Below are 27,559 nucleotides of genomic sequence, written 5' to 3'. Positions count from 1 at the left end.
TCATGGGGGAAAGGAAAACATAACGGGAGATGACCCAAAGGAAGACTAAGAAATTGCCTTGACATTGCTTTTACCTCACAACTCCTTTAACAGATATTGTTGATGCCTACTGTATTCAGAAGACTGTTTGATAGTTATTTTGCCATGGGAAAAAATGATCTTCTACTTTATAATTTTTCCATGTCCCTGTCCTAATGCTCCAAGTTTTACCAGTTAGATTGATGAATTCAGTACACATTCACTTTTAAATGTCTCCAGAAGCCCAGGAGTGGCGAAAGGTTCATTCTCTGTATTGTAAAGTCTATCAGTTGAAGCTAAGTTCTTTGTTTTTTTAACACCATAGTTGAGTTAACTGATTAAGAAAGGGAAATTTTGCAGAGGCAAAGGGAGAAGCTCTGAGGCAATCTGGGGGACAATTAATGGAGCTTAGAACAGCAGAAGAACCCTAGGATCCGAATGTGGTGCTAAATAAGAGGTAAAGCTAGGTCAGGCTGGCTTCCACACCTCGGTCCCCAGAGGCAGAGGCATGTGGATTGTGGTGAGACACAGAGTTCCTGGCCAGCCAAGAGCACTCACTCACTGCAGAGTGAGATCCTGTTAAAAAAAATAAAGGGGATGGGAGAATGGCGTTACCCATGTGTATTTAGGATGGTTTGACTCTTAACTTACTCCATCCTGGCTTGATCCCAGTTTTCTTGGTGCTAGACTCCAGGCTACTGCAATTAACCCAACAGTTTGTCTGGGTTGACTTCTCAAGGTTCCAAACCAAAAAGATTTTGTCTTAGTCGGTGTTCTGTTGCTGTGAAGAGACACCATGGCCACAGCAGCTCTTAGAAAGGAAAGCTTTTAGCTGGGGCTAGCTTTCAGTTTCAGAATTTTAGTCTCTGGTCATCACAGCAGGGGGCATGGAGACATTCGGGCAGACTACCAGAGAGGTAGCTGAGAGCTCTAGCTCTGGATCCGCACGTGGGAAGAGGAGACAGACAGCAGCTTGGCATGGAAACCTCAAGGCTCACCCCCAGTAGCATACTTCCTCCAACGTTGAGAAGGCAGACAAAATAATTCAGAAATAAAATAACTTAGGGGCTCCTTGGTGGATATAAATTGGTCCACGTGTAGGAGGAAGGAAAGCCACGTGGCCAGGTGCACTTGCTTACCTGCAAAGATGCATGTAAACGTAGAGGAAGGCGAGACTTGGATTTTGAGGTCAGCACCTGGAAATCAAGCTGGCAGGAGAGATATGCAGGCATGGCCAGACAGGCAGGAGGAGCGCTGGGGTGCTGTGATGCCTAGACTTGAAGGAAGGGGTCACGTGGGCATGCTGCCCAGAGGTACTGGAAAACGAAAACCAGCCATTAACTGTTGGCTCAAGGACTGGGAGCTGATGGTGACTTAACATGCCGTTTTCAGGGAACAGTGGAGACACTGGGACTAGAGTGTTTTTAATCAAGAAAACATACCCAGAAGCCATTTTGTGCTTTTTAAAAAATAAAAAGATTAATTAATTTTTAATTTATGTGTATGACTATCTGCTGGCATGTATGTCTAAGTACCACAGGCATGTCTGGAGCCCTCAGAGGCCAGAGAGGATGTCTAGATTTCTATAACTGGAGTAACAAAAAGTTATGAGCCACCATGTGGGTGTTGGGGCCAGAACCCAGTCCTCTGTAAGAGCAGCCAGTGCTCTTAATCACTGAGGCATCTCAGCTTACTTTATGGATAAAGTTGCCTTTATCGAGGAAATTCTCACTTGAAAGATGGCCACTTTTTCTCCATGAATCCCTTACGTTACCTGTAGGTTAATGGGCTGGTTCTCTGTTTTACTACAGGGACTAAACATTGTAGCCTTGGTGTAGAGAAGTACTGTAATTTGGTGGCTCTGAGTATGGGTTTTAGAAACAAGATCAGGTCTTGGTTGAATCCCAGCTCTGCTTCTTTCTAATTCTGTGACCTCAAACAAGCAGTTATTTCATCTGTGCAATGCAGATAGCAATCGTACCCTCGGTGGGTGTGGATGCAAAGGAAGTGTACAGTGTCTTGGAAAGTGCCTAGAACAAAGTGCTGGCTGGGTGTTACTGATGGAGTGAGAAGCTTACTCAATTACATGATCGTATAGTTTTCCTTTTATGCCCTTTAAGATTTCACTTAGATTTTTTTTTGGAGTGGAGTTGGGTTGTCTTTTGGGACAGGGTTTATCTGTGTAACAGTTCTCACTCTCCTGGGACTCATTGTATGAACCAGGCTGGCCTTGAACTCAGAGTTCTGCCTGCCTCTGCTTCCAGAATGTTGGGCTTAAAGGTTGCTACCACTGCCCTGCTTCAGATAGATTTTTAACAATTTTAGTTACATGTATGTTGGTCCTGTATCTATATATATGTGTTCATATATGCGCGCCATGTGGTGTACACGTGTGGAGGTCAGGAGCAACATTGCAGGAGCTGGTTCTCTCCTCCGGCTGCATGGGGCCCAAGGATCCAACTTAAGTCATCAGGCTTGGCAGCAAGTACCATCACGTGCTGAGCCATCTCCAGGCCTGCTCACATTTTAAATCAGCGTACAAACTATTAAGTTCCATTATGGCATTTTTCAAAAATATTTTGTCCTTCTAATTTCCTAAGAGTGGTTCCTTCCAAGATTTTTCAGAATTTCTAAGTAGTTGCATTAATTTTCTATAGCTGTTATGATGGTTTAAACTTTTTGACTTAAAGATCACATAAGCGCCTCTCAGTTTTGTGGGTTATTTGAACATAGAGTTAGTAGTTTCTTTGCTAGAGTTCCACAAGGCTCTAAAATCCCAGTTTGGGCCAGGCCTGCAGTTTTGTTGGGGGGGCACTTTTCAGGGTTGACGTCCTTACTGCATTGCTGGCTCTGGGGGTAAACGAGTTAAAGGGCAGCAGATGTGGGGTAGCTAGAGCCGAGATTGAGAAGATCTAGGACTTGGAAAATGGCTACAACTGAGTAAGTGGTAACCAGAGTGACGTGAAGGGAGTGTTTGCGTGAAGTAAGGTCGGGCTGTAGAGAGCCAGTGAGCATTCTACATCAACTTAAAGGGGAGTTTTTGGTTGGCTTTGTTTGCTTTGCTTTTGAGACACGGTCTCCTGTAGCCAAGGCTGATTCCATACTTACTGTCTAGTTGAGGCTGTCCTTAAATTCCCAACCCTCCTGCTTCAGCCTCCCACATGCTAGGATTACAGACGTGAACCATCAAACCCAGCTATGAACTCCAATTGGAAGTGGACCAGATAACAACAGCAGCAGGAGTAACAAAGAGGACAGTGAACTAGGTGCCAAAACTACCAGAAATGAAAGATGATGCCAGACAGACTATGCACTCACACTGGAGGACAAAAAGGAAGCGTGTCATCTCTGAGAAGACATGCTTCAGATGACCTGGGATTTTTGAGAGAAGGGGAAAGAGACACAGAGGACCAAGAGGACACGTGCCTACCTCTTCTTCCCCACGGACTCTAGTACAGGATAGGTAGGAGCAAAAACAGGTGTTTGGAAGGACACTGGCTTCCCCAGACCTGGAGTTAGAGGCAGTTGTGGCCTACCTGATATGGGTACTGGGAACCGAACTTGAGTGTTCTGCCGGAGCAGTACAAGCCCTTAACTGCTGAGCCATCGCTGTACTCCCATTGCACATGCATTTTTAACCCCTTGTCCAACAGCCTTCTTACTGCACAAAAAGGCAGAAAGTCTGAGTTTATGTAAGATACATATGTGTGTATATGTATCACATGTATGTGCACTTTTCTGAGCACCTTGTGTATCTTATCTGAAAGCCCCAGTAGATATAAAGATCTTTTTCAGTGCCATAAAGTGCTACTCTTTTTTCACTGTGTACCCCTTGGGTTACAGTAGCTACTCCCTGAACCTGCTCTTTCTACTCGTCCTGTACCAGGCTCAGCTGCTTCAGGCCTGGATGGGCTCACCTAAACTGTTGTTGTTGCTTGCCCAAGCCGGATTAGAAACAAAGTGAGTCAAGAAAGCAGGAGATTGGTCCCCACCATGCCCATCCTCTAGCCGGTCAGTACTGGCCTTTGCTTACTGCCCTATCCAAGTGAAGGGTGTGGGGGGTTCTCTGGATTGTGACCCCAAGCCTCACCTCTACATTTGGTTCCCATACTCTGTTCCTTGCAGCTCCCTCAATGCAAGATTTGGGCTTGTACAGAATCTGTAAAAGGGTTTTGAATTGTCTGTTGCAGGTTTCCGCAGCACTGAAACAGGGCCAGGTTACACCAACAGAGCTCTGCAAGAAATGTCTCTCCCTCATCAAGAAAACGAAGTGTCTAAACGCTTACATTACTGTATCAGAAGAGGCAGCCTTAAAGCAAGCCGAAGAATCCGAGAGAAGATACAAGCAAGGTAAATGTAACCTGTGTGCCGTGGTGTTTCATTGTTCTGTCTCTAGAGGAACAACTTAGTTGGGTGTAGCAGTATTTTTCATCAAGTAAAGCTTTAATCTTAAAGCAAGCCCATGTTTAAAGAATGTGTCCCGAGGTATTTAGTATAAACGCTATATAATGCCTATCTGTGATAATTTCCAGTGTGAACTTGATTTCTGAAGTCTGGATCTCTCTCTGCATATGGGTTTGTGTGTTTCTGTGTGTGTTTTATTTGTGTATGTGTGTATGTGTGTGCTTGGTCTCTTGAGTCTCTGAACCTGGAGCTAGGGTAGAGGCCAGCAAGCCAGAGTGACTATCCTGTCCTCACCTCTCGCAGCACTGGGGTTACAGGTAGGCGTATGTCCTGTGGCCGTGCTGGGATCTGAACTCAGGGCATGTAGCGCTAGCACTCTTACCTGCTGAGCCGTCTTTCCACCACCACCCCACCTGTGTCTTTTAAATGCAGGTCAGCCTCTTGGAGATTTAGATGGAATTCCTGTTGCTGTAAAAGACAACTTCAGCACAGCTGGCATTGAGACAACATGTGCATCAAATATGCTAAAAGGTAAAGTCTAACTGATTACAGCATTAAAACATTCATAAAAGTGGGTGGTTTGGGCCTGTGGATGGTAGCACACACTTTTAATTTTATCATTTGGGAGTCAGAGGTAGGCAGATCTCTGTGAGTTCAAGGCCAACCTGGTCTACAAAGTGAGTCTAGGACAGCCAACACTACAGAGAGAAACCCTATCCCCCCCCCAAAAAAAAGTGTTTTTCATGTTAAAGATAAAATACTAACACTTCAGGATAACCTGAAACTAGTTATGTATCTGAGACATGCTTAGCACTGCCCTTCACTGCTTGCTCACTGCTACAGCGTTGGCCAGCCCCAGGAGTGAGCGCTGCTTGCAAAGGTTAGGAGCCTTTTCAGGGTTACTTAGCACTGGCTGGCCTTACCCCTCCTGTAGACGCTGAGAATCCAGCAGCATCTACTCACCATCTCTTAACGCTGTGTAGGAAGTAATCCTCAGTGTTATTCTCTAAGCTCTCGTGCTGAAAACAAGAATGTTTATCAGAATACTTGGACCCGGATAGGAAGAAGAGGTGGAAAAAGAAAAGGCGCTGCGCACTGCAAGTGGCAGTCTAGGAGTCCTTTCATTAGGTGGGCTGGAGTGTTTTGAAATATAAGCTACAGGGGTTTTTGGTTTGTTTCAGTCTGCGTGCGGGTTGGTGGTGGTGGTGGTCAGCGTCTCACCAGGGAGCCCCGACTGGCCCGAATTTCCTGTGTCATCTACACCAGACTCAAAATCACAAAGAATCCCCTCGCCTCTACCTCCTGAGTATTTTTAACCAAAAAAAATCCATAAAAGTTCCTATATGATAAAACATTACCTAAGAGGAAGAAAAAAAACTTTAGAGCATAAGGATATGGAGGTAATGTCAAATGAATTAGGTCTATCTTACCATCCAACAGTTTATAGCACTCTTAGTCGGTGTTTTCAGATTATAAAAAGTCAATGTTGTAATAAGTGTCTGTGAAAAATAGACAGTTGGCAGGAAAAAAATTAACTCTTAGAAGAAAGTACAACCTGCTATTTAAATTAAGAATAACTTATACTCCGTATATAATTACTTGGCTAAACTTAAAATCATGCTTCCTATTCTTGGTTTTCTCTCACATAATAAAAATCCTGTTCTTCAGGTTATATACCACCTTACAATGCTACAGTAGTTCAGAAGTTGTTGGATCAGGGAGCTCTACTCATGGGGAAAACAAACTTAGATGAATTTGCTATGGGGTAAGTAAAATGAACCGTAACTCTCTTGATTTAACATCTGTGCCTTTAATTCCATTGCTTGGAGATACTGAAAGGTAGCATGGTCACTTCCTGAGGATTCTTTTTAAGAATATTTACTTGTATTATTTTTTTGTATGTGTGTGTATGTGACAGTGAATGATACATGTGCAAGTGACAGCAGCGGTCAGGTCCCCGGGTCCCTTGGAGCTGGGTTGCAGGCAGTTGAGCGCTGCGCAGTGTGGGTGCCGAGCACGTGCTCTGAGCTGCTAAACCGCTGCTGCAGCTGCTTCTTGAGGTTTCTGACGTCAGGGTCTTCATCCCAGTGTGAGGTTGCATTCAGTTGCCTAACGGATCTCTAGATTCACTGTTTGGGTTTTAGAACATCTTTCCCTGTTGAGTAATGGTCTTAAGTACTTTTTCACGTGCTCATGTTGCCACTGGTGAATCTTCAGTGAACTGTCTGTCCAAATCCTTTGTAAATTCGTTTCTTGAGTTATAAGAGTTCTTTCACATATTCTTCATCTAAGTCTGGTATCAGATAGGTGGTTTGCAAATCTGTTCTCAAAGTTGTTGGCTTATCTTTTATTCTCTTTGCTGTGATACAGATAACTGACAAATCGCCGCAAGGAAAGAAGGGCTAATTTTAGCCTACGGTTTGGGGATACATGGTGGTGGGAGCCTGAGGCTCAGGTCGCTTGGCCTGTGCAGTCAGGAGGCAGAGAACAATGTATGCCGCTGCTCAGCAAGCTCTCTCTTGACTTGGTCAGGAGCCCTGGCCCCTGAAGTAGTGTAAGCGAGGACGCCCACATTTAGCACTCTGTCTTCCAGCTTGTTACCCAGTCCAGAAACCCTCAGAGGCCTGTTTCCTCAGTGGTTCTAGATCCCTGATAGTCAGGCCTATCGCACTGCCTCACTGACTGCCTTTTAAAGAGTTGAAATTTTTATGTCAATGAAGTCCAGCTTATCATTTTTTCTTCATGATTCATGCTTCATGTTGATCTATTAATACTTCCAGTAATCCTTATCCAGACCAAAATGACAGGTTTTTCTCCCAGTTTTATAGACTTAGCGCTTACACTTAGCTATGCCACCCATACTGTTTAAGGTTTTTGTATATGGTGTACATAAAGTTTGGGTTACATGTGGACATTTTTGTGGCAGCGCCATTTAGACAAGACAGGCTTGTCCTTGTTCTCTGAAGACACAAGTAAACTTATGCGAGGACCTGGTCTGACACTGGTAGTGACGGTCCTCTGACTGAACACACTACAGCCCCGTTCTCTGTGTGTGTTTTAGCAGCTGCTTTTGACCTGGCATCTGTGTCTTCTAATTCACAAATGCCATGAGTGTGTGCTAATTGAGATTTTTTTTTTTAATCTTTTCTCAGCAATAGTTTTAAGATTTTTTTTTATGTAAACTTTCTATAGAGCTTATGTGATTTATGTTTTTTAATTACAAGAATTAATTTAGTTTGAGAGGTTGGAAATGTACAGGTAGAGTTCAAAGGACAGCTTGGGGAATCTTCTTTCCTTCTACCATGTGGATAACTGGGGATTGGATTGAGACTTAGCCCCTGAGCCATAGTCCAGTCCATGACTTATTTTGTGCTGTAGTTTATCAGTTTCTAATTATTTATAGCAAATGCATAAAAGTATAACTGATTTTTCTATATTGACTTTCTGTCCCATCACCTTGTTAAACTTCATTTGTTTAGTTCTAATTGATCTTTATAGATCCTTTGGAATATTTTGAGTAGATAACAGAGACATATTTATTTTTTATTTCTTCTTTGTTGTTTATTTGTTTTGTTTGTTTGTTTGTTTGTTTGTTTTTGAGACAGGTTTTCTCTGTGTAGCCTTGGCTGTCCTAGACTCTTTTTGTAGACCAGGCTGGCCTCAAACTCAGAGATCTCTCTGCCTCTGCCTCTCCAGTTTCTGAGATTATAGACATGCATGACTGCACCCAGCTTTTTTTCTTATTTTTTACCTACATTCTAACTTATTGAACCAGTTAAGATTGTTAATGCAGAGTTGAAGAAAAAGTGTAGACTAGAGATGTAGAGAGACGGCTCAGCAGTTAACATGGCTTACTGTTCTTGTAGAGGGCCTGAGCTCAGTTCCCAGTAACCACACCAACGATCTTCAGTTTCAGGTGACGCAACACCCACTTCTGGCCTGTGGTCATCTGCAGTCATGTGCATATGTTAGTAATTAAACGTGCAAGAGGAGACAGGTGTAAAACGGATAGCTTGCCTTGTCCCTGCTGTCGGGGGAGGAAAATAGTCACTCACCAAAAGTACTTTAGATTTTCTCCTCTTTGTGGTTCTTTTCACACCTATATATCTGTTAATCAGCATTCATGTTTTCTAGAGACAGCCCTTTGACCATCACGTTGACTGTGGCTTCTCTGAGTACTTGGTAGATACATGTTTAATGAGCATAGCAGTAAACTTGAACATGGACTTTTAGGATAGTTTTCTTTTCTCAGCTGATCAAAATTAACATGGCTGAAGGGGTGAAAGTAGCCTTATAATGTCTCCAGTGTGATACTTTGAGGGCTCACCATTGCCTATAACAGTTAGCTGAAAAATCAGAACCTACATCTAATAACAAGGAAATGGATAGTAGGTCGAAATCAAGAAGTATTCTATTGAAATTGTTTTCATAAAAACAAAAAGATGCTATGAAAATGTTCCACAGTAAAAGGTCAAAGGATGTAAAGACTATAAAATGATAAAATTTAGAAAAACCTGTAAAAAAAATTTTTTTGTGACCTTGACTGAGACAAGGATTTTCCTGCTAGAATACAAAATAATACAAATCTATTTTTTAAACTGGTAGGTTGGTCTTGAATAAAGCTAAGAACTTTTGAAATGTGCTTCCTCAAAATGAAAAAGAAAAGGTCCAAAACATAAATCCGAGAAAGAACTGTATGTAAAATATAGAGAGCTTTAGTTGGTTTGTTGGCCCACGCCTTTGATCCCAGCACTCCTGATGCCCAGGCAGACAGATCTCTGTGAGTTCAGGGCCAGCTCGATCTACAGAGTGAGTTCTAGGGCAACCAGGACTACACAGAGAAATCTTGTCTCAGGAAACCAAATATATACATATATAACTCAATGTAAAGGTAAACAGCTCAGTTTAAAAATGTGTGTGTATGTATACTTCTACTCAATGAGCCATTCCCACCTTGATTGGTTTTTAACTTTAAATATTTATTGAAAAACAGATAACAAAAACTCCTGAATTAAGGGCACCACACTTTCTTTCATTCATAAATATATTTTCAAAAGGTACAGTACATAGCTTTGCAGGAGATTACACATTTGGGATATAAGTGGTACAGACATTCCTGAAATGAACGGTGATTTCCCCACACTATTTTCCTGTGGTCCAACTGAATGGCCACACTCCTTGCTCCCAAATTCTTGAGCACACAGCCTCTTCCAAGAATCAAACCAGATCCTTGGGTCATGAATATCCGGTCCATACCCAGCCCCCATCCCTGGCCAGATGCAGTTTTGACAACTGTAAGTCAGTGCTCTCCAGTTCCTGTTTGACACACTTTCACTCAGCGAATGCCTTGCTATCTGAGAGAGAGGGGAACAGCGAAATGACGTGCTAATGTCCAACTCTGTGTGTCATGCTTTGAAGCCCAAGTTAGTTCTCAGTTTCTTGAAGCAGCACCCTGTGGCATTACAACCGTGCATTTTCATTCCTAGCATGCTGCTTTTTATTGACTCTTTAATGTTTTAATTTTAGAGTTATAATTTGTAATATTTTCTTATCTCCTTGAGAGTTTCTTACTGTGAATTTCGATCCTATTCATGTCTCGTTTCCCCCAAATTCTCTCAGATCAAGAGCCACCCCCTTTCCTACCTCCACAACTTCCTTTCTTCTCTCTCACTAATTGGCTGTTGAGTCCAATTTGAACTTCCTGTATATATCTGGGAGTGGGGCCATCCATTGGAGCAGGGTGGACATACCAGGAACCAAACCCAAGATTTATTATTATTTGTGGGTGTGCCATATGTATGGTTACCCATGGAGCCCTGAAGAGGAGGTCAGGTCTCCTGGAGCTGGAGTTGTGGGTGGTTGTGAGCTCCTGGTGTGGGTGCTGGGAACTGGCCGCTCGCCCTCTGGAGGAACAGGAAGCACTCTGAACCACTGAGCCATTTTCCAATTACATGATTTTTTTTTTTTTAATGGGCAAATATTAAAGCAGGCATTTCACCAAAGATGATGTATGATTAACAAATAAATGTATGAAAAGCACTTAATGTCATTATCAGGGACATGAAAATTACAGCCACAGTAAGATGCATACATTTATCAGAATGACTTAACAAAAATGATACTATCGAATACTAACAAGGGTGGAGAGAAACTGTATTTCTCACATGTCACAGGTCGGGGATGCAAACTGTACAGCTCTTTCAGAAACGTTCTCTGTATCTCCAACAGAGCGTCTCTGTAGCCCAAGCTGGCCTCAGACTCACTGTCCTTCTGCCTCATCCTCGCAGTGTAGGGACTGCAGGTGCGCACCCCTGGACCTGGCTGCTAGTTTCTTTTAGTTAGACCTAGGCTCGCCTTGGGACCCAGTACTTTCAGTCCTTTATCCATGAGATGGGACTTTGATTTGTACGTGGTGCTGGATAGGGCCTTTCAGAACAACTTGTGCTGGCTTTGTCCGAAATTGCCCCAAACTGGAAATAACCCACTGTCTTTAGCTGCTCAAGGATGAGAGGTCAGGCTGGACTACACAGAACACCTGATTTAAATATAAATTAATAAAAGAGAAAGGATGGCAGGGTGAAGATGATCTAAATATGTTGTGTACATATATGAATAGGGGTGTCACAATGAAACTCAATATTCTGTGTAATTAGTATATGCTAATTATAGATGATACTGCTATAGAAAAGTGAGAAAGAATGCTAACTAAATACAAGACCTGATTCTTTACTTTATCCTGAAAGCACATATGCTACTGTAAAGTGCATTATTAAACCAGCTGGCAAAATTGAATCATATAAAATATTGGCATTAATTTTGTAAAGATTGATAAATATACTCTGACCATATAACTGAATGCCTTTATTCTTAGGAATTGAATACTAAGTGCATCCTGAACTCTTTAGAGAAAAGGACCACAATATGCATAACTTATTTAACTGGTTCAGGGAAAAATGTGTATGGACACGTACATAACACAGTGTGCAAACAGTGAGGCAAATGTTACCAAGAGATACAGCTAAGTAAAGGGCTTACTTAGATTTTCAGTTCACCTTGAGAATAAAACTTGACACATTTAGAAAATAAATGAATAACATTGCACATGGTAGTTGTCTTCAGTCTCAAACTCTCTCTTTCTGTGTGTGTGTAACATGTATGCGTGGAAATGCGGTACATGTGCCCTTGCAGCCCATGTAGAGGCATTGGATGTCTCTCTCTACCATTCTCCATCTGACTCCCTATAGAGAGTCCTTCAGCGAACCTCAAGGTTAGCCTTTAGGCTGGGCTGGCTGGCCAGCAAGGCCCTGGGGTCCGCCTGTCTATGCCTGCTCAACCCAAAATGCTGAGATGACAGGCGTGTGACCAAGGCTGGCTTTCGTATGGGGTGTTAGGAATTCAAATGAAGGCCCTTACACACTGTCTCCTCATCCCTTTTTCCCTCTTTTTTGTTTTGTTTTGTTTTGTTTGTTTGTTTTTTGTTTTGGTTTGGGTGTTGTTGGGTTTTTTTGTTTTGTTTTGCTTTGAGTTCTGGGGTTTGAGACAGGTTTCACTGTAGCCCAGGCTTGCCTGGAATTCATAGAAATCTTCCTGCCTCAGCCAACTAAGTGCCAAGATTACAGGTGTGAGCTACCACACTGATGCTTTTCTTGAGACTTCTGATTAAGGGGGCAATTCCTTTAAAAGATTTCCTAATTGCCTGAATGTTTCTCTTTTCAACTGAAAGATCTCAGCTGACAAGGGAAATCATCTAACTGATTTGGATAATCAACTGGGAGAAATCTTCCCTTAGTAATTTTCTTCACTTCCACCACAAACTTAGGTCCATAGCCCACTCCTTACCTGCCTGATTAAGAGCTGCACGTGATAGTCTCAGCCTCTCAGCCTTTTCCATCTCAAGCCACAGTCGCCTAAGAAAAGTCCCGTGAGTGTCCCTGGCGACAGGAGAGGATGTTTTTCTAAGGTAGTGCTCTGCTTCTCCATCTCAGATCCGGAAGCACAGACGGTGTGTTTGGACCAGTTAAGAACCCCTGGAGTTACTCAAAGCAACACAGAGAAAGGAGGCAGCGCGGAGAGCAGCCGGACTCGTGCTGGCTGATAGCTGGAGGGAGCTCGGGCGGCAGCGCAGCCGCTGTGGCGGCATTCACCTGCTTTGCGTAAGACGCTTTCTGCCCACTCTAAACCCCACCCAGCACCCATGCCACGCCACACGCAGAGCCCAGCAGCTCAGGGAGTCAGACCCTGCCATCTCTTTTTCCTTTTGGTGCGCTGTTTGTGCTTAAGGGAGTATTGAAATGATGTCGGGTGTACTCAACTGCGGCCCACCGTGTTAACTTTGTACCTTAAAACTTAATTTAAAATAACATTTCAACTTTTCTTCTGTAGTCTCCGACTCTTTTAAAACATGGCTTTATGGATCTCGCCAAATAAAACATTGAACATGAATAGACTGCATGCATCTTATTTTTTAATAATTTATTCTGGCATCTGTTCAGTATGTAAATGACAGAGTGCTTCGGTTCATTGCTGATGAGCTGGTCATGGTGATTCAGCCTTCAGAAAATCTCCAAAAAGAAAAAAAAAAACCCTTAGTGTATCAACGAGATATTTAAAACAGTGTTTCCATAAATCAGCAACTGGAAGTGTCTCCCTAAGCAGAGCTTTTCAGCCTTCTCAGGGGCTGATTATCTGTCATGCGCTGATGGGAGCCCTCCAGCCATGTTTTAAGTCCCACTTTTAAGAGCATCTCCTCTTTTCTAAAGAGAACTGGTGTCTGAAGTGAGGTCTCACTTACAGCCCAGGTTGACATCACTCCCACTGTGTGGCCAGCAGTGGCTTCGAACCTCCCATCCTCTTGTTCCAGCTCCTGAGTGCTGAGCCCACGGGCATGTGTCTGACCTGTCAAACATCCTTAACCACCTAAAGAATAGTGAATAAATATTTATCGTTCTCAATTTAAGTAAGTTGAATGTTTTTTCTCAGTAATATAATATGTATATATTTTCTTTCTAATTATCCACTGAGACTACACTCTCTCACAGGCATTGCAACCAGTAATTTATTTACATATTTCAGAACGGAGCTGTAGTTTTCTCAGACTTTTCATTTTCATATTCCTGAAATCTTGTTAAGAAGAAACGGCCTTTCCTTTATCTCCGAGCGCTACAGCATTGCATTAATATTAATGAGCGTTCTGACAGGTTAGAAGTGCAGGATCAGGTGCGTTTTTTCTCCCCTCATCATCCCACTTACTGTTCATCTTTCTGAACCTACTTTGAGAAGATGGCATTTTGACACATAATTCCTATGGAAATGTAGGTTTTACCTCTACACAGCCGTCAGTGAATGCTAATAAGAGACAGTATCTTTTTAAAATTATGAAAGCAACAGACTGACTTTGTAGCTTACATGGACTTGGTGAGAAAGGAAATACAATTTGCATTTTCTGTAGAGCGCAAGAGGCATGTTATTGTTAGGCACATTACTCCGTCCGAAGCAATACTTTCAATATAATCGGTAGATTTTATCAGAAGCACCAACCAAAGGTAACTTCAGACTGACTGTAACTTAACTGTAAAGAGTGTGCTTCTGTCTCCCTTGCACCGATTCATTTGTTTTATTATAGTTTTTAATAAGGAGGTTCTTGAGCCACATAGAAAGAATGAGACATGGCACTAGAGAGTGATGTGGGAAGTTATTCAAGGTGCATTAAACGAAAACAAGCTAGGGACAGGATATATAGCTCCTGCTGAGTGATTATTACCGGGACATGGGTGTCAGTCATATAGGAGGGTGTCTGGATGAAAGTGTGTAACTGGGGGGCTGGAGAGATGGCTCAGAGGTTAAGAGCACCGGCTGCTCTTCTGAAGGTCCTGAGTTCAATTCCCAGCAACCACATGGTGGCTCACAACCATCTATAATGAGATCTGGTGACTTCTTCTGGCATGTAGGCACACATGTAGGCAGAACACTGTATACATAATAAGTAAAAAAAAAAAAAAAAATAAGTCTGTAACAGAGCTATTATGGGTGCTGCAGTAAGAGAATTTTTACTTATATATCATATAATTGCTCAATACTTTAATGTTGTATTAGGCATGTACTATCCAACAACGTTGTTTTTAAACAATTGTTTAAACTTTCAGTTGTGGTAAACTATGCGTATGTAATCTTGCATTTAATCTGCAGAATTTTTTTTTTCATCTTGGAAAACTGAAGGTCAGCATTTATTAGCCCCTGCACAGCCCCCAGTATCTGGCAGCCTTATCCTTGCTGTCTGTGGATTCGACTGTGGTCAATACTTTTTTCATGTGCTTCCTACATGCACTGTCTTGTGACTGGCTTGTTTTACTTAACACAGTGTCCTTCATGTTACTCTTTTCCCCTAGATTTTAGTCTTTGTAGTTCCTTTTCGTTTTTTAATAAGAATAGCACATATTCTCTAGGCTTGAAATGAGCATTTACTTTGTTGGATAATGAAAAGTTTTTCAATGTGAACATTTAAGAACTATTTTTTAAGTCAGATTAATCAAATTTTTAAAAACTCAGTGATGATGCTGAAACATTAAAACACAGTTCAATACAAATAAATATGCAAGTTGTCCTGATCTGCAGCAAGTTTTGATCATATAAGAATTTATAATAACAAACAGACCTTTTTGTTCATTAACCTTGTTTCTTAGAAGCCAGAACCTAAAAGCACTCAAACAGGAGCAGAGATTTGTGTGTGAAGCTGTTCATCAACAAAGGTTCGCTAGAAGTTCTCATGCCAGATGAAAGCAGTGTAACTGCCTGTGTAAATTATAGTACATCTCTAGCCGTGACTCCGAGTAGGAGCACAATGGGGTGGTATCTGGATTTCTGGGGACAGTGTTTAGTTTTTTGTGTTTTTTTTAAAGATTTATTTGTTTGTTTGTTTGTTTAATGTATATGAGTGCTCCATCTGCATGTATGCCTACATGACAGAAGAGGCCATCAGAATCCAGCACAGGTGGTATAGCTACCAAGTGGTTGCTGGGAATTGAACTCAGGACCTCTGGAAGAACAGAGAGTGCTCTTAACCGCTGAGCCAACTCTCCAGCCCCCGACAGTGTTTAGTTTGTGAAAGCATACTGCTTATTTTTATGTGACTTATTTTTAAATATTTTAAAATGTTTAAAATTTTAAATATTTCTATGTATTCTCCATATATATATATGTGTGTGTGTGTGTGTGTGTGTGTGTGTGTGTGTGTGATTTTTTTTGGTAGGTGATTATAAACAAACAAGGATAGAAACTTAATATTAAAAAATGCTCCCCAAAAAAGAAAAACACATTTTTTACAAACATTTGAAAGGCCAGGCACAGTACATGCTCATAACCCAGCACTCAGGAGGCAGAGGCAGGAAGGAGGGTTGAGTCTGCCAAAATGCTAACAGTGTTTCTTGCTCAGTCTTTGTGCTTTACTGTACCATTTCAATCCTTTGAAATGAGTATAGATTACCCTATGTGATTAATGGGAAGTACACTCTTACGCGGTAGGTTCTAAGTGCAACTAAAGAATGTCGTTTCTCTGACAATAACTCTCTTTTCAATCCCAGGGCGCTAGGATCAGATACCGGCGGATCCACGAGAAACCCTGCTGCCCATTGTGGGATTGTTGGTTTCAAACCAAGTTATGGCTTAGTTTCCCGTCATGGCCTCATTCCCCTGGTGAATTCAATGGATGTGCCAGGAATATTTACGAGATGCGTGGATGATACAGCAATGGTGTTAGGTATTTCTGTGGTTACATATTATTTGTAAGTCTCACTGTAAACAATTTGTCTGCCCCACGTAAGGATTTCTCCTTGCAGGTGTACTGGCTGGACATGACCCCAAAGATTCCACCACAGTGCAAAACCCTGTTAAGCCATTCATGACTCCCAACGCAATGGATGTGAGCGGACTGTGTGTAGGAATTCCAAAGGTAACTTCCGTTACTCAGAAAAACTGGCAAGTCAAATGCAGAGCACAGAAGTAGGAGGCAATCTGGTGGGTTTGCGTCTCTGTTCCCCCACTTTTATTGGCTGTGTGGACTACCCCCCTACCCCCAAGCCCAGTGTCTCCATTTGTGAAATGGGGATGATAAGATACAGACCCGGAGAGCTGTGAGGATTGAGTTTAATTATCCTATAAAACAAGGATAAACAAGGGTCTGTAAACTTTCCTTGGAAAGAAAGAGATACTGTTTTGGGCTTTATAGATCATAGATCTGGGCTATCATAGTGAAAAAGCAGCCATAGGCAATCTGTAAATAAAGAAATATGTCTGTATACCAGTAAAATTTTATTTTCAAAAGTGAATAACTATGATATCTTGCCTGTGGTCACAGTTTGCTGATCCCTGATGCAAAAGACATATGCATACCTTCTTTAGCAAGGACCCATTATATGTTATTACATTTATTTTTATTATTGCATTTAGACTGTACTTATTACAATAGCAATTAATAATCTATCCACATAAGTAATAAATTACTGACACTTTAAAGTAAAAAAATATCAAACCTGTGTGTGTGCCCATGCGTCTGTGTATGCATGTTTTATGGAGTTTGTTTAGATTTTAATTTAAAAAGAACTTTGTATGTGTATGGATATTTTGCTACATGTATATTTGGTGCCGTGTGTGTGTATGTGTTGTACTTATGGAGGCCATAGGAGGGCATCATATCCCCTGGAGCTGAAGTTATAGATAGTTGTGAGTATCTGACCTGGGTGCTAGGAATTGAACTCTTTCCTTTGGAGGAGCATCCAGTGTCCTTAACTGCTGGGTCATCTCTCCAGTCCCTTTTATTATTTTAAATCACATGTTGGTGAGTGTGTCTGCGCATGGATATAAAAGTACCTGTAAGGCCAGAGACATCAGATTCCTGGAGTTACAGGTGCTGGTGAGGCGCCTGGTGTAGGTCCCAGAAACCAAGCTCTAGTGAAATGGGTGCTCCTCACTGCCGAGCCCAGACTGACTTCCCACTCAGTTACCCTCCTGCTTCTGTCTCTCAATCGCTAAAATTACAGGTGTGTACCACCTTAGCCAATTATATACCTGACAACATAGTAATATTTAATATATTTTAGAAATATTTTTAAAAGAAAATAAGTTACCCTGCAGAATAATGAGACTTTTGGCACCATTGATATTTTATTCTAGAAGGTTCTTTCTGTGTTGGAAAACAATCTTTTGCATCACAGAATGTTTACCAGCATTCCTGGCCTCCACCCCTCTGCTATGGCACTCATTACCTCTACAACCCTACAATCAATGCATCTACAGACATTCCCCCACTATAGAGAATTGATGCTTTTAAAAAGACATTCGCCAAGGTAACACTGTGTGCCTTCTTTAAAGAACAAGGTAAACCCGAGCTTTAGAAGTGAACCTAGTATAGTCCTAGATCCTATGTTGGTGTGATGTGCAGCATTAAGAATGCTGCTTCACTTCCCTCTTCTCACTACTTTTCATCCATAAACTGAGGGATGATGTTGCCCATGCAATGGTTGTGAAAAGCTGAGAGACCCTCTGAAAGTGTCAACCCGGCGTTTGCTGCGTAGCGAGCACAGCAGCTGCGCCCCATCAGATCACGAAGTTTACACTGTCACATCCGGCTAACGCTGCTCAGGACTGCACTCGCTCGCATGCCACCAACACTTCCAGCCCTGTCTTCCTAGGCACCTACCAGCTGTATTATCAGTGTTTTAGCGTACTGCCAAAGATTTTAGTATACAGATGTTTGCCAGTCAGTCTAGACGTTCCAGTTTCTGTGTCTGTTGTTTTCTCTAAGGAATATCTGGTACCAGAGTTGTCAAGTGAAGTTCGGTCTCTCTGGTCCCAAGCTGCTGACCTCTTTGAGTCTGAGGGAGCCAAAGTGATTGAAGTCTCCCTGCCACACACCTGCTACTCAATTGTCTGCTACCACGTGCTGTGCACATCAGAAGTGGCATCGAATATGGCAAGATTTGATGGGCTACAATATGGTAAGATGGCTGTTCTGGGGGTGCTTAAGATACCTCAAACATTTGAAAGGTTCACATGTAGTTATTATAATGATTCAGGAAATCATTTTTCCTCTATTATTTTAGTACTGAACTTATGTAATCATCATACCTCTGTTTTATGTTTGGTTCTCTGGACTGAAGGAAAAATCTTGAAGGGATTGTCTGTGTGCACAGCCCAACCTATGTAGTGTCTGACAAGGTAGAGCTCAGTCAAAGTATGCATGGATGAACAAACAGATGGACAGACAGACAGACAGACCAGCAGATAGGTAGATGGATAGATGAATGGATGGATGACATCAAGTTCTTTCATGGTTATTCTTTTTTCTCTGGTTAGTCCTAATAACTAAGTGGTCAGTCAATCACAAACAAATAGGAAAGCTCAGGAAAGCTCTCTGAGATCCATATTGTTCACAGTACTGTTTTATAGCCAAGCCTTTAGTCCTTTCTCGAGAAATGTTTATCTCTGTGCTCAGGTCACAGGTCTAACATTGATGCGTCCACTGAAGCCATGTATGCTGCAACCAGACAAGAGGGATTCAATGATGTGGTGAGAGGAAGAATTCTCTCAGGAAACTTTTTCTTATTAAAAGAGTAAGTCAGTTTCTTTAAGAATTGTTGCTTTTCTTGAAACCTTAAAATTTTTATATCTAAGAATTTTTACAAAAAAAAAGAATTTTTGCTATTCTTGAAAACTTTAAAATTTTATATTATAAAGTTTTGCTGTTCTTGAACCTTAATTTTTTTAAATAGACATTTGCCTTTATTTAGTATTCTCCTAGAGCATGCTATGACAAGTAAATTTCAATTTTGAAACTGATATTAAGCAGACACTAAGCAAGAATATTTGATATTAGCAGTATTAAGGCAAAGACAATAATCTCATTATCAATATCTTTGCTTCTAGTTTATACTCAATGAAAATAAATCATTGCCACTATAGCTTTATCATCTTACAAAATATCCCCTTCATCATGTCATAGCAATAGCCAAAACATTGTTTGTCAAAATTCTTGGTCTCAAAGGAAAACAATACTTTTCTCCTTAAGCTTATTTTTCTTTTTTCTTTTCTTTTCTTTTTTTAAATTCACTTTATATCCTTGTGGTAGCCCCATTTCTCTTCCCCTTCTCCCCCTCCCCGATTCCCTTTTCCTCAGAAAAGGAGAACTTCCTTTCCCATCCACCCTAGGTCATCAAGTTGTGAAGTAATCAAAAAGCTAGCAAGTGAGTCCATGTCTGATGCAGTCCCCAGTTCCCTTGGTAGGGAACCCACATGAATTCTAAGGTGTCTAACTGCTACATCTTTGTAAGGGCCTAGGTCCAGTTCCTGTATGGTCCTTGGTTGATGCTTCAATCTCAGCAAGCCCCTCTGGGCCCTGGTTAGTTGGCTCTGTTGGTCTTTTTGTGGAACTCCTGTCACCACCAGGTCCTTTTCTCTTTTCTGACAGAGTTGTCTTGAGAGGCTCTACCCAGCAGCACCTCAAAAGAGATGCTGAGGCTCACAGTGAAACCTTAAAATCTTTATATCTAGTACTTACTGGCTCAGTTGTAGAGTACTTGCCTAGATGTCTGAGGCAGCAGGTTTGATGCCCAACATCGATATTGTGGTAGTACATCCCTATAATCCCATTACTGGGGAAGTAGAGGCAGGAAGATTAGAAGTTCAAGTTCATCGTTGGTTGCATAGTGACTTCAAAGCTAGCCTTGGACATGAGATCCTATTAACAAACAAATGAATAAAAAACAGTAACAACAATAAAGGATAAGGAGCTGGAAAGATAGTTTAGTGGTAAGGAGTTCTTGCTGCATAATAATGAGGAGCAGAGTTCAAAGCCCAGCTCCTACTTACAAACTGGGCATCCTGTGCATGTGTAAACCCCAGATATGATGGGGATGGAGACAGGATTTGCAGGGAAAGACTGCTCCACAAAGGACTATGTAGAAAGCTGCATCTGTATCTGTCGAGCCCGTTGGCCAGATGGTGTGGGAAGGACATGTGATATTTCCATAGGGTTAAAATGAAAATAAAATATAAGAAAAGAAAATTCATATTTTTATCTTGCAGTTAGTTCTCAGTGGTACCAGAGTTATTGTCATGTCCAGCTTTACACCTGAGGAGCCTAGCGCATCAAAGCAGCTTCAGGAGAGGCTGAGGAGTTTTCTTCTTCCCTCTCTCTGCATCAGTGATTCGTGGTTAAGTCTGTGTCTGGCTCTCTCCTAATCTGCTAATAGTGTTTGAGCACCCTTCCTTTAACTTTCTCTCTGCCCTCCTAGACTGCTCATAAAATACAGAGCTGTGACACTGCCTGCTCTCCTTGTTTCTCTTTCTGGAAGCTGCTTCCAGGACTGCTCCCGACTGTCTGATTCCGGCAGATGTGAGGCAGTTATCATTACACTGTAGCTAGCCTGAGATGTGGTGATAGAAAGTTGCAAAAGCCCCTGGGCCCCAAGTTTTCATCTACTGTATGTAACGTTCATTTTTACACTCTGCTTTATCCGGGGTGTTTAGGCCTCAACCTCCCTTCCACCCCTACGTAGGAGAGAGAAGGTTATTGGAGAAAGAGGGCCTCTTACTTCTCCTGGCTATTGAGGGTCAATGGGTCTTTTAGGGCTCTATACCAATCTCTACCAACTGCAGATGTGGCCAGCAGCAGTATCCTGCACACCGCTGCGCCCCAAAGCTTTCCTCCCTGTCTGTCCACTCCAAACCGCCACACTGTCCTCTCTGGTCTCTCCAAACTGCTCCTCACCACACGCCAACACAGACCGCCACACCTTCTCTTTCTCAGCTCTCATATTTCTACTCTCAGAGCCCTCGACCACACCTCTCTCCCTGCCCCAAGTGGAAGGCCATTGCCAACTGGCAAAAGCCACACCCACATGAGACAGTTAGGGCAAAAGCATTTACATAACAAAACTTCCATTATTACTGTACCTAAAAGCAATTTACACCATGTATCTCACTGGAAAAGAATGTTCTGGCTTAGTGATATCCCTACTGGACAGCATTATTTTGTGGTTATTGGGTAAAATTGCAATAATGGTCCAATAATGGTCTTAGTGGTCCCTGATCATAAAGCTGTGGATTCAGTGGTTCTTCAATAACCTAATGTAAGAGAATTGCCTTAAACAAAAGCAGAAGCAGAGAAAATCTTTTAAGATATTTTTGTATTTTTCCACAGAAATTATGAGAATTATTTTGTCAAAGCACAGAAAGTGAGGCGTCTCATTGTGAAGGATTTCATGCACGTTTTTGACTCTGGAGTGGATGTCCTGCTGACCCCCACAACCCTGAGTGAGGCTGTCCCATACTCGGAGTTCATCAAGGAAGACAACAGGACGCGCAGTGCCCAGGATGACATTTTCACACAGCCTGTAAATATGGCAGGTAAGGAGTCCTTGAGGATGTGGTTTTCTCCGAAGTTTGAGAAAGACTCCCCGGTCTCCAGTTCAGGCTGACTGTTTCCTGAAAACAGTGCCCTCCCCTTCTAGAACACTGCGGAGGGTGTGTGTGCGGTCTGTGTGTGCCTGCTGTATACACGCCCTTACCCTGATCCATCCCTGTTAAATCTTACATCCACTTCCTTCTCTTTCTGTCTCTCTACACATGCCCCCAACCCCACCCAACCTTGCTGTACTTAGCTGTGACGTTTTACAGCGGAGTAATTTAGCACCAATCTGAGAACAAGGACTCTCCTTCCTAAACACAGTTCCATTGTCACATCTGAGAAAACTAATATGAGCGCCCAAATAATCTAAATACAGTCCATCTTCATATTTTCTCAGCAGTGCCAAAAATGTCTTTTAATGTTGGTTTGCCCTGATATCCACTGTTGTTTATTATCTTTTTTAAGGTTTGTAGCGATCACCTCAATGTATCTGTTACTGTTTGTAGAACTACACCGGGCTGTGTTTCAGTCAGCAGACTCTGAGGTTTACATCACGTCTGTTTTCTGCTTTTACTCTGTTCCTAGAGGAGACCCAGGGTTTCCTTTTATTACTTTTTCCATGTTTAAAGGCAGACATTCTTCTCCCTGTCTTTTAGGGTAGGTCAGCTGGCAGCAAGTTCTCTAAGCTTTCCTTAGGTCAGTGTCTTGTTTCTCCTTTAAAGGTGTTCTTGCTGGGCTAAGGGTTCTGGTTCGATTGTTCTTTATCTTATGACACCTGAAGAAAAGGTGGTGCTCACCTTGAGTCCAGGGCTTGGGCCGCATGGGGAGCGGTGCTTCACTGGGGGAAGAAAAGGAACGGCTGAATCGGGGGGCAGAGTGTAATGGCACATGTGATAAAGCCATTTTTCTATGTTCAGCTAAAGTTATTTTACATAGAAAAGGAAGCCTGCTGAGCCACTTTTCCCCAGACCTTCACTCTCTGTGGGAAATCCCCACCTTTTCAACATTTTCTCCTAAATGACACTTTCCTGAAGAGTTCAGGCTGCATGCTTGATTTCCTGACTACTTCCTTGTAATTGGGTCAAGTAAACATTTTTAGTAGGAAGCTCCTTCTTACATCAGGAAGCAGTTGCAAGCATCTGTCCCACTTTGGAAATCTAAGTTGTTTGCTTAGGAAAATCGCTCATGGGGCTGAGGGGATGGCTTGGTGGTAGAGCACTGGCTGCTTGGGCACAAAGACCAGACTTCAGAGACCCAGCACCTGCATGGAGCTGGCTGCAGTGGTGTGCATCTGCAACCCCAGTGCTCCCATGGGAAGCAGAGACTGGACACTCCCCAGGAGTCACTGAATACCCAGCAGTGAGCAGCAGCCCTTGTCTCGGACCCAATGCAAGGCTAGGGCCAACACCGAGATACAAAGAAAGTAAGAAGCTAGCTGCCAGATTGTTCCTGAGCAATTCGTGTGCTTTAGTTAGGGCTTCTGCTGCTGCCATGATGAAACATCATGACCAAAAAGCAAGTTGTAGAGGAAAGTGGCTTACTCTTCCACATCATCATCATCATCATCATTATCATCATCATCATCATCATCATCATCATCATCATCGTCATCATCATCAACAGCAGTCAGAACCGAAACTCAAGCAGGACAGGCGCTGATGCAGAGGCCATGGGGGTGCTGCTTACTGGCTTGCTCCTCATGACATGCTCAGCCTGCTTTCTTATAGAACTCAGGACCCCCAGCCCAGGGATGGCACCTCCCACAATGGCTGGACCCCCCCCCCCCATTTATCACTAAGAAAATGCCCTGCAGGCTTGCCTGCAGCCAGGATTTATGGAGGCATTTTCTCAATTGAGGCTGCCTCCTCTTGATAACTGGCTTGTGGCAAGTTGACATACAATTAACCATTACATTGTGGGATGGAGATATATACATACATGCATACATACATGCATACATACATAACATTTTTTGTTTATTCTTTGACATTTTCATACTGTGGCCAGAGTGTGTGGTGTGCTCAGCAGTAAAGTCTTACCATCAAGTTCTGCAGGAAATAAAATGCAGTGGCAACAGCCTGCATTGTTTGGGGGATGTCTTCGGGACACCCCAACCCTGACCAACATGTCAAGGGAAGGTACACGACAGTTGGCACAGGGCTTTTATTTGGCAGTCCATGGCTTCCGGGAGGAACATCATCCCTCACTAAGGGTAACTCCATTTAAGCCTTTACGTGTACACACATTATCAGGAAGTTTACCTTAGTGTTAGTTTCCCACCACCCTCTTATCCACTCTCTCATCCCCCCCAGCCTCCCTCCTCCTACTCCCCCTTCCCTTGAGATCTTCCTTCAAATGGCACTTTGGGATTGTGTGACTGTTTTATTCCCCATTTATCTGGAACCCACCCAATTTTCTTATCCATTGATAATCCTTGAATTGTTATCCTGAAAATTAAAAAAAAAAAATGTTGATTTCTCTGTCATTCCTACATCTGTTAGCTAGAAGCTGTCTCTAAATGAGCTTTCCTTTTCTTAAAAAACAAAAAAGTGATGTCTTACAAGCCATTACTATCATTATAGTCTTTGATGTTCAGATTGTCTAAACATTGGCCGGTTATCGACTTCAATGCATCATTTACACCTGACTGCTTTTAAATTCGAAAACTATTTTATATGGCACAGCAAGGTGTTTCAGGGTCTTGTACTTTCTTGCCCCAAACCTAGAATTCTGACTCCTATGAGCAATTTCTTATCTAGTGGATTGTCAGATTCATAACCACAGCCACACGCTGTTGCCCAGGCTGTGGGAGAGGCAGCTCTTGTTTTGCTGGTGTATATTCAAACTGGTAAAACTTCCTTCAGGGGCACTCTTTATTACACACCCAGTAGTCATTTCATGAAGTAATCATGCTTTACCCAAGAGCTCAAGAATAACAGAAAATGTGTCTATGAGGCACTGTGTAAAATAGCTAAGCATTATAAGTCATAGTGGCATACTCCTGTGATCCCAGCACTCCAGGAGGCAGAGGCAGGTGGATCTCTATTCTACAAAGTGAGTCCAGGACAGCCAAGGCTACACAGAGAAACCTGTCCCTGAAAAACCAAAAGGAAAAAAAAAAATAGCTAAGCATTGAACACTACCCAAGTGCCCTTTGTAGAAGACTGGTTGCATAAAGTACAGCAAAGCTGCAAGTTGGAATCCAGTACAGCTATAAAGAGGAAATAATGGTTTCTGTAAACTGATACACAGTGATTCCATATGAACTATTATATGGATAAAGCATGGTGCAAAGTATGGAGGTAGACTTACCACGGTTTGGAGGATTTGGGGGTTTTTTTGTTTTTTGTTTTTTGAGATGGATTTATATGCATAGTCCTGACTGTTTTAGAACTCACTATGTAGACTAGGCTGACCTCAAACTCACAGAGATAACTCCTGCCTCTGCCTCCTGAGTACTGGGACTAAAGGCATGTGCCCCCACATCTGGCTTCATAGTTTGTTTTAAGCCTTATTCTCTCTTTATGTGTAAGCACAGGGAAGGAGAATTCAACTGATGGTTTCTTTCTCTTCCTCAGGCTTGCCAGCAGTGAATGTCCCCGTAGCCCTCTCAAGCCAAGGCTTGCCAATAGGACTGCAGTTAATTGGACGTGCATTTTATGACCAACAACTTCTGGCAGTTGCCAAATGGCTTGAAAAACAAGTACAGTTTCCTGTTATTCAACTGCAAGACCTCATGGATGATGGCACGTTGGTTCTCGAAAACGGAAAGTTAACTTCTGTTTCTCTAAACTAGTATTGACCAAAGAATCACCAAATTGGCTAGCAGTTGGATGCTGGGAACCCAACGCTGGACTCAGCTTGCTAGGCAAGGCCTCTGCCACACGACTGAATCTCCACCTCTGTACCGCGCAGTTAAAATGACTCTAAGAGGTGCTGTTCTTTAGAGCATCGGTAAGCTCACTCAGACCTGTCAACCTCGTCTGCCCTGAATCACTTCTTCAAATCCCTGTAAAGCTGTTAATTGTAATATTCTATACTTTCTATACTGTCATTGTAATCCATAAATTCAAGTACTGAATTTTAATGTAACGCAGAAATACAAGCTCCTAAAAACAAGGCATTCTGCATAATTTTCATTAAAAAGAACAGAGATTATAATAAAACTAAGTTTAGTAATAATTGTCTCAAAATGTGTACATCTTTACCACCAAACAGTGACAGTAACTCATTAGGGGACTGGTTCTGACAGGCAGTTTGTCCTTTGGTAGAGGATGCTTCAGCGGTTAAATGTTGGCTTCCCTTTTCCCAGAGCTTAAGGCCTCAAAGCCAGGACAGCTCTGTGTTACACTGAATTATCTCCCTCTTAACCTCAGGGAGGAAGGTTCAAATTGCCCAAGTAACACAGTGTGAAGAGACTTCAGTGAAGATGCCAGAGAGATGGCACGGTAAGATCTTCCTTATGAAGAGTGCCTGAGGGTTTTCATATTTTCATAGCCTCTTGCTCATCTTCATCAGTGTTCTCTATCTGGACTTCTTGAGCCCAGGTTGGATGAACTCTAATAGAAGTGTTACATTTACTCCTCTGAAGTGTCATCATTGTCATCTCCCTGTCTTTGCTAGGACACTTGTCACCTCACATTCACCAGGCATTCTAGTTTGACAACAAATGAAAGTCGGAACCTGAATTACAGTAATACATTTATTTGCTTAGAAAAACTTATAAATATGAAGGACATGAGAAAATATTGAGGCAGAGTCCCTGGACTGTTTTGTCTCAGGAAATTCAACTTCCCTCTCACTTTCATTAACAATGTTCCCTCTTCTAAGGGATCCTTCCAGCCCCAGATATTCAGTCTGGTTACACATAGAATAGTCCATGTGCTGGGCACACTTGTACTCATAAATTCAACTGAACCCCTGAAAGAAAAATATCTATCAGAAAACTGCACTACAGTTGGCGTTCCATAGCCATTGATTCCACGTTTATAGAGATAACCACGAGCCACAGATCACAGATCAAAACAGGGTATAAAAAGATGACAATAATTCTAGAATGTTCTAAAAGGCTTTGCTCTGCGTACTTTAATGAGTCTATGCAAAAAAATATTGTATGGTAATTAGTGATCTTAAGTAACCTAAAAGTTAAAAATCTATGGGAAAAATATACAAATCTCTGTGGTTTTATATAAGGAATCTGGATCCATTCCCCTGGAATACTTAGATAACAAAAGAAAACCATCCTAGTTGAAAGAGTTAATGTAATATAAAAAGCAAGCAAAAACTAAAGCAAGAAACCTTTGCCCCAGTTTTTTTTTTGTTTTGTTTTGTTTTTTGTTTTTTTTTTTAATTAATGAGTTTTACTGGGATTACTTAAAAAGTGTAAGTGAGGGGTTACTTACAGGAGCAGAAATGACTCAAAGACAGTTGTATCGCCAAAGCCCACCCCAGCATGGATGACAGCTTACACAGCTGGGATCCTGGGCACACTGCACAGCCTGAAGACACCTGAACAGGTGGGAGAGTGTCCTTCCCAGGCTCCTCAGTTGGTCTAAACCCCTTCTCGTCAGCTTGACTGGTTTCAAGCAGTTGGTCTGCCCCAGCCTTTTCCTTAAGTATATCTAATGTGGGTTTTGGTTGTGTTGGGATCTTGTTGATTTGTGTTTGTGGGGGGAGGGGCAGGTTTGCTATTGTTTGCTTTTATTTGCTTGTTTTCTGAGGCAGGGTCTCACTATGTAG

At 42.2% G+C, this 27,559-nt stretch overlaps 1 protein-coding gene across 5 annotated transcripts in view; it reads left to right on the top strand.

The window, feature by feature from the left end:
- Qrsl1 (glutaminyl-tRNA amidotransferase subunit QRSL1) overlaps positions 1-26,002 on the top strand; it is a 29,839-nt gene extending 3,837 nt beyond the window's left edge. For 3 of the 5 annotated variants that reach the window (XM_060373616.1, XM_021636421.2, XM_060373613.1), the window contains exons 2-11: positions 4,209-4,368; positions 4,855-4,953; positions 6,091-6,187; positions 12,408-12,575; positions 15,999-16,174; positions 16,254-16,366; positions 18,218-18,410; positions 18,908-19,025; positions 21,614-21,819; positions 25,399-26,002. In XM_060373616.1, the coding sequence (XP_060229599.1) occupies positions 4,944-4,953; positions 6,091-6,187; positions 12,408-12,575; positions 15,999-16,174; positions 16,254-16,366; positions 18,218-18,410; positions 18,908-19,025; positions 21,614-21,819; positions 25,399-25,616 (1,299 nt within the window). In that variant the 5' untranslated portion in view covers positions 4,209-4,368; positions 4,855-4,943 and the 3' untranslated portion in view covers positions 25,617-26,002. Of the gene's footprint in view, positions 1-3,904; positions 3,979-4,208; positions 4,369-4,854; positions 4,954-6,090; positions 6,188-12,407; positions 12,576-15,998; positions 16,175-16,253; positions 16,367-18,217; positions 18,411-18,907; positions 19,026-21,613; positions 21,820-25,398 lie in introns of all 5 variants that reach the window. The other 2 variants (XM_060373615.1, XM_060373614.1) reach the window with 2 other exon arrangements.
- The last annotated feature ends 1,557 nt before the right edge of the window (positions 26,003-27,559 follow it).

The sequence above is a fragment of the Meriones unguiculatus genome, chromosome 20 (assembly GCF_030254825.1).
Source record: "Meriones unguiculatus strain TT.TT164.6M chromosome 20, Bangor_MerUng_6.1, whole genome shotgun sequence".
Taxonomy (NCBI): Eukaryota; Metazoa; Chordata; class Mammalia; order Rodentia; family Muridae; genus Meriones; species Meriones unguiculatus.
Note: the sequence above shows the minus strand (reverse complement) of the source record. Positions and strands in the feature narration are given on the sequence as shown.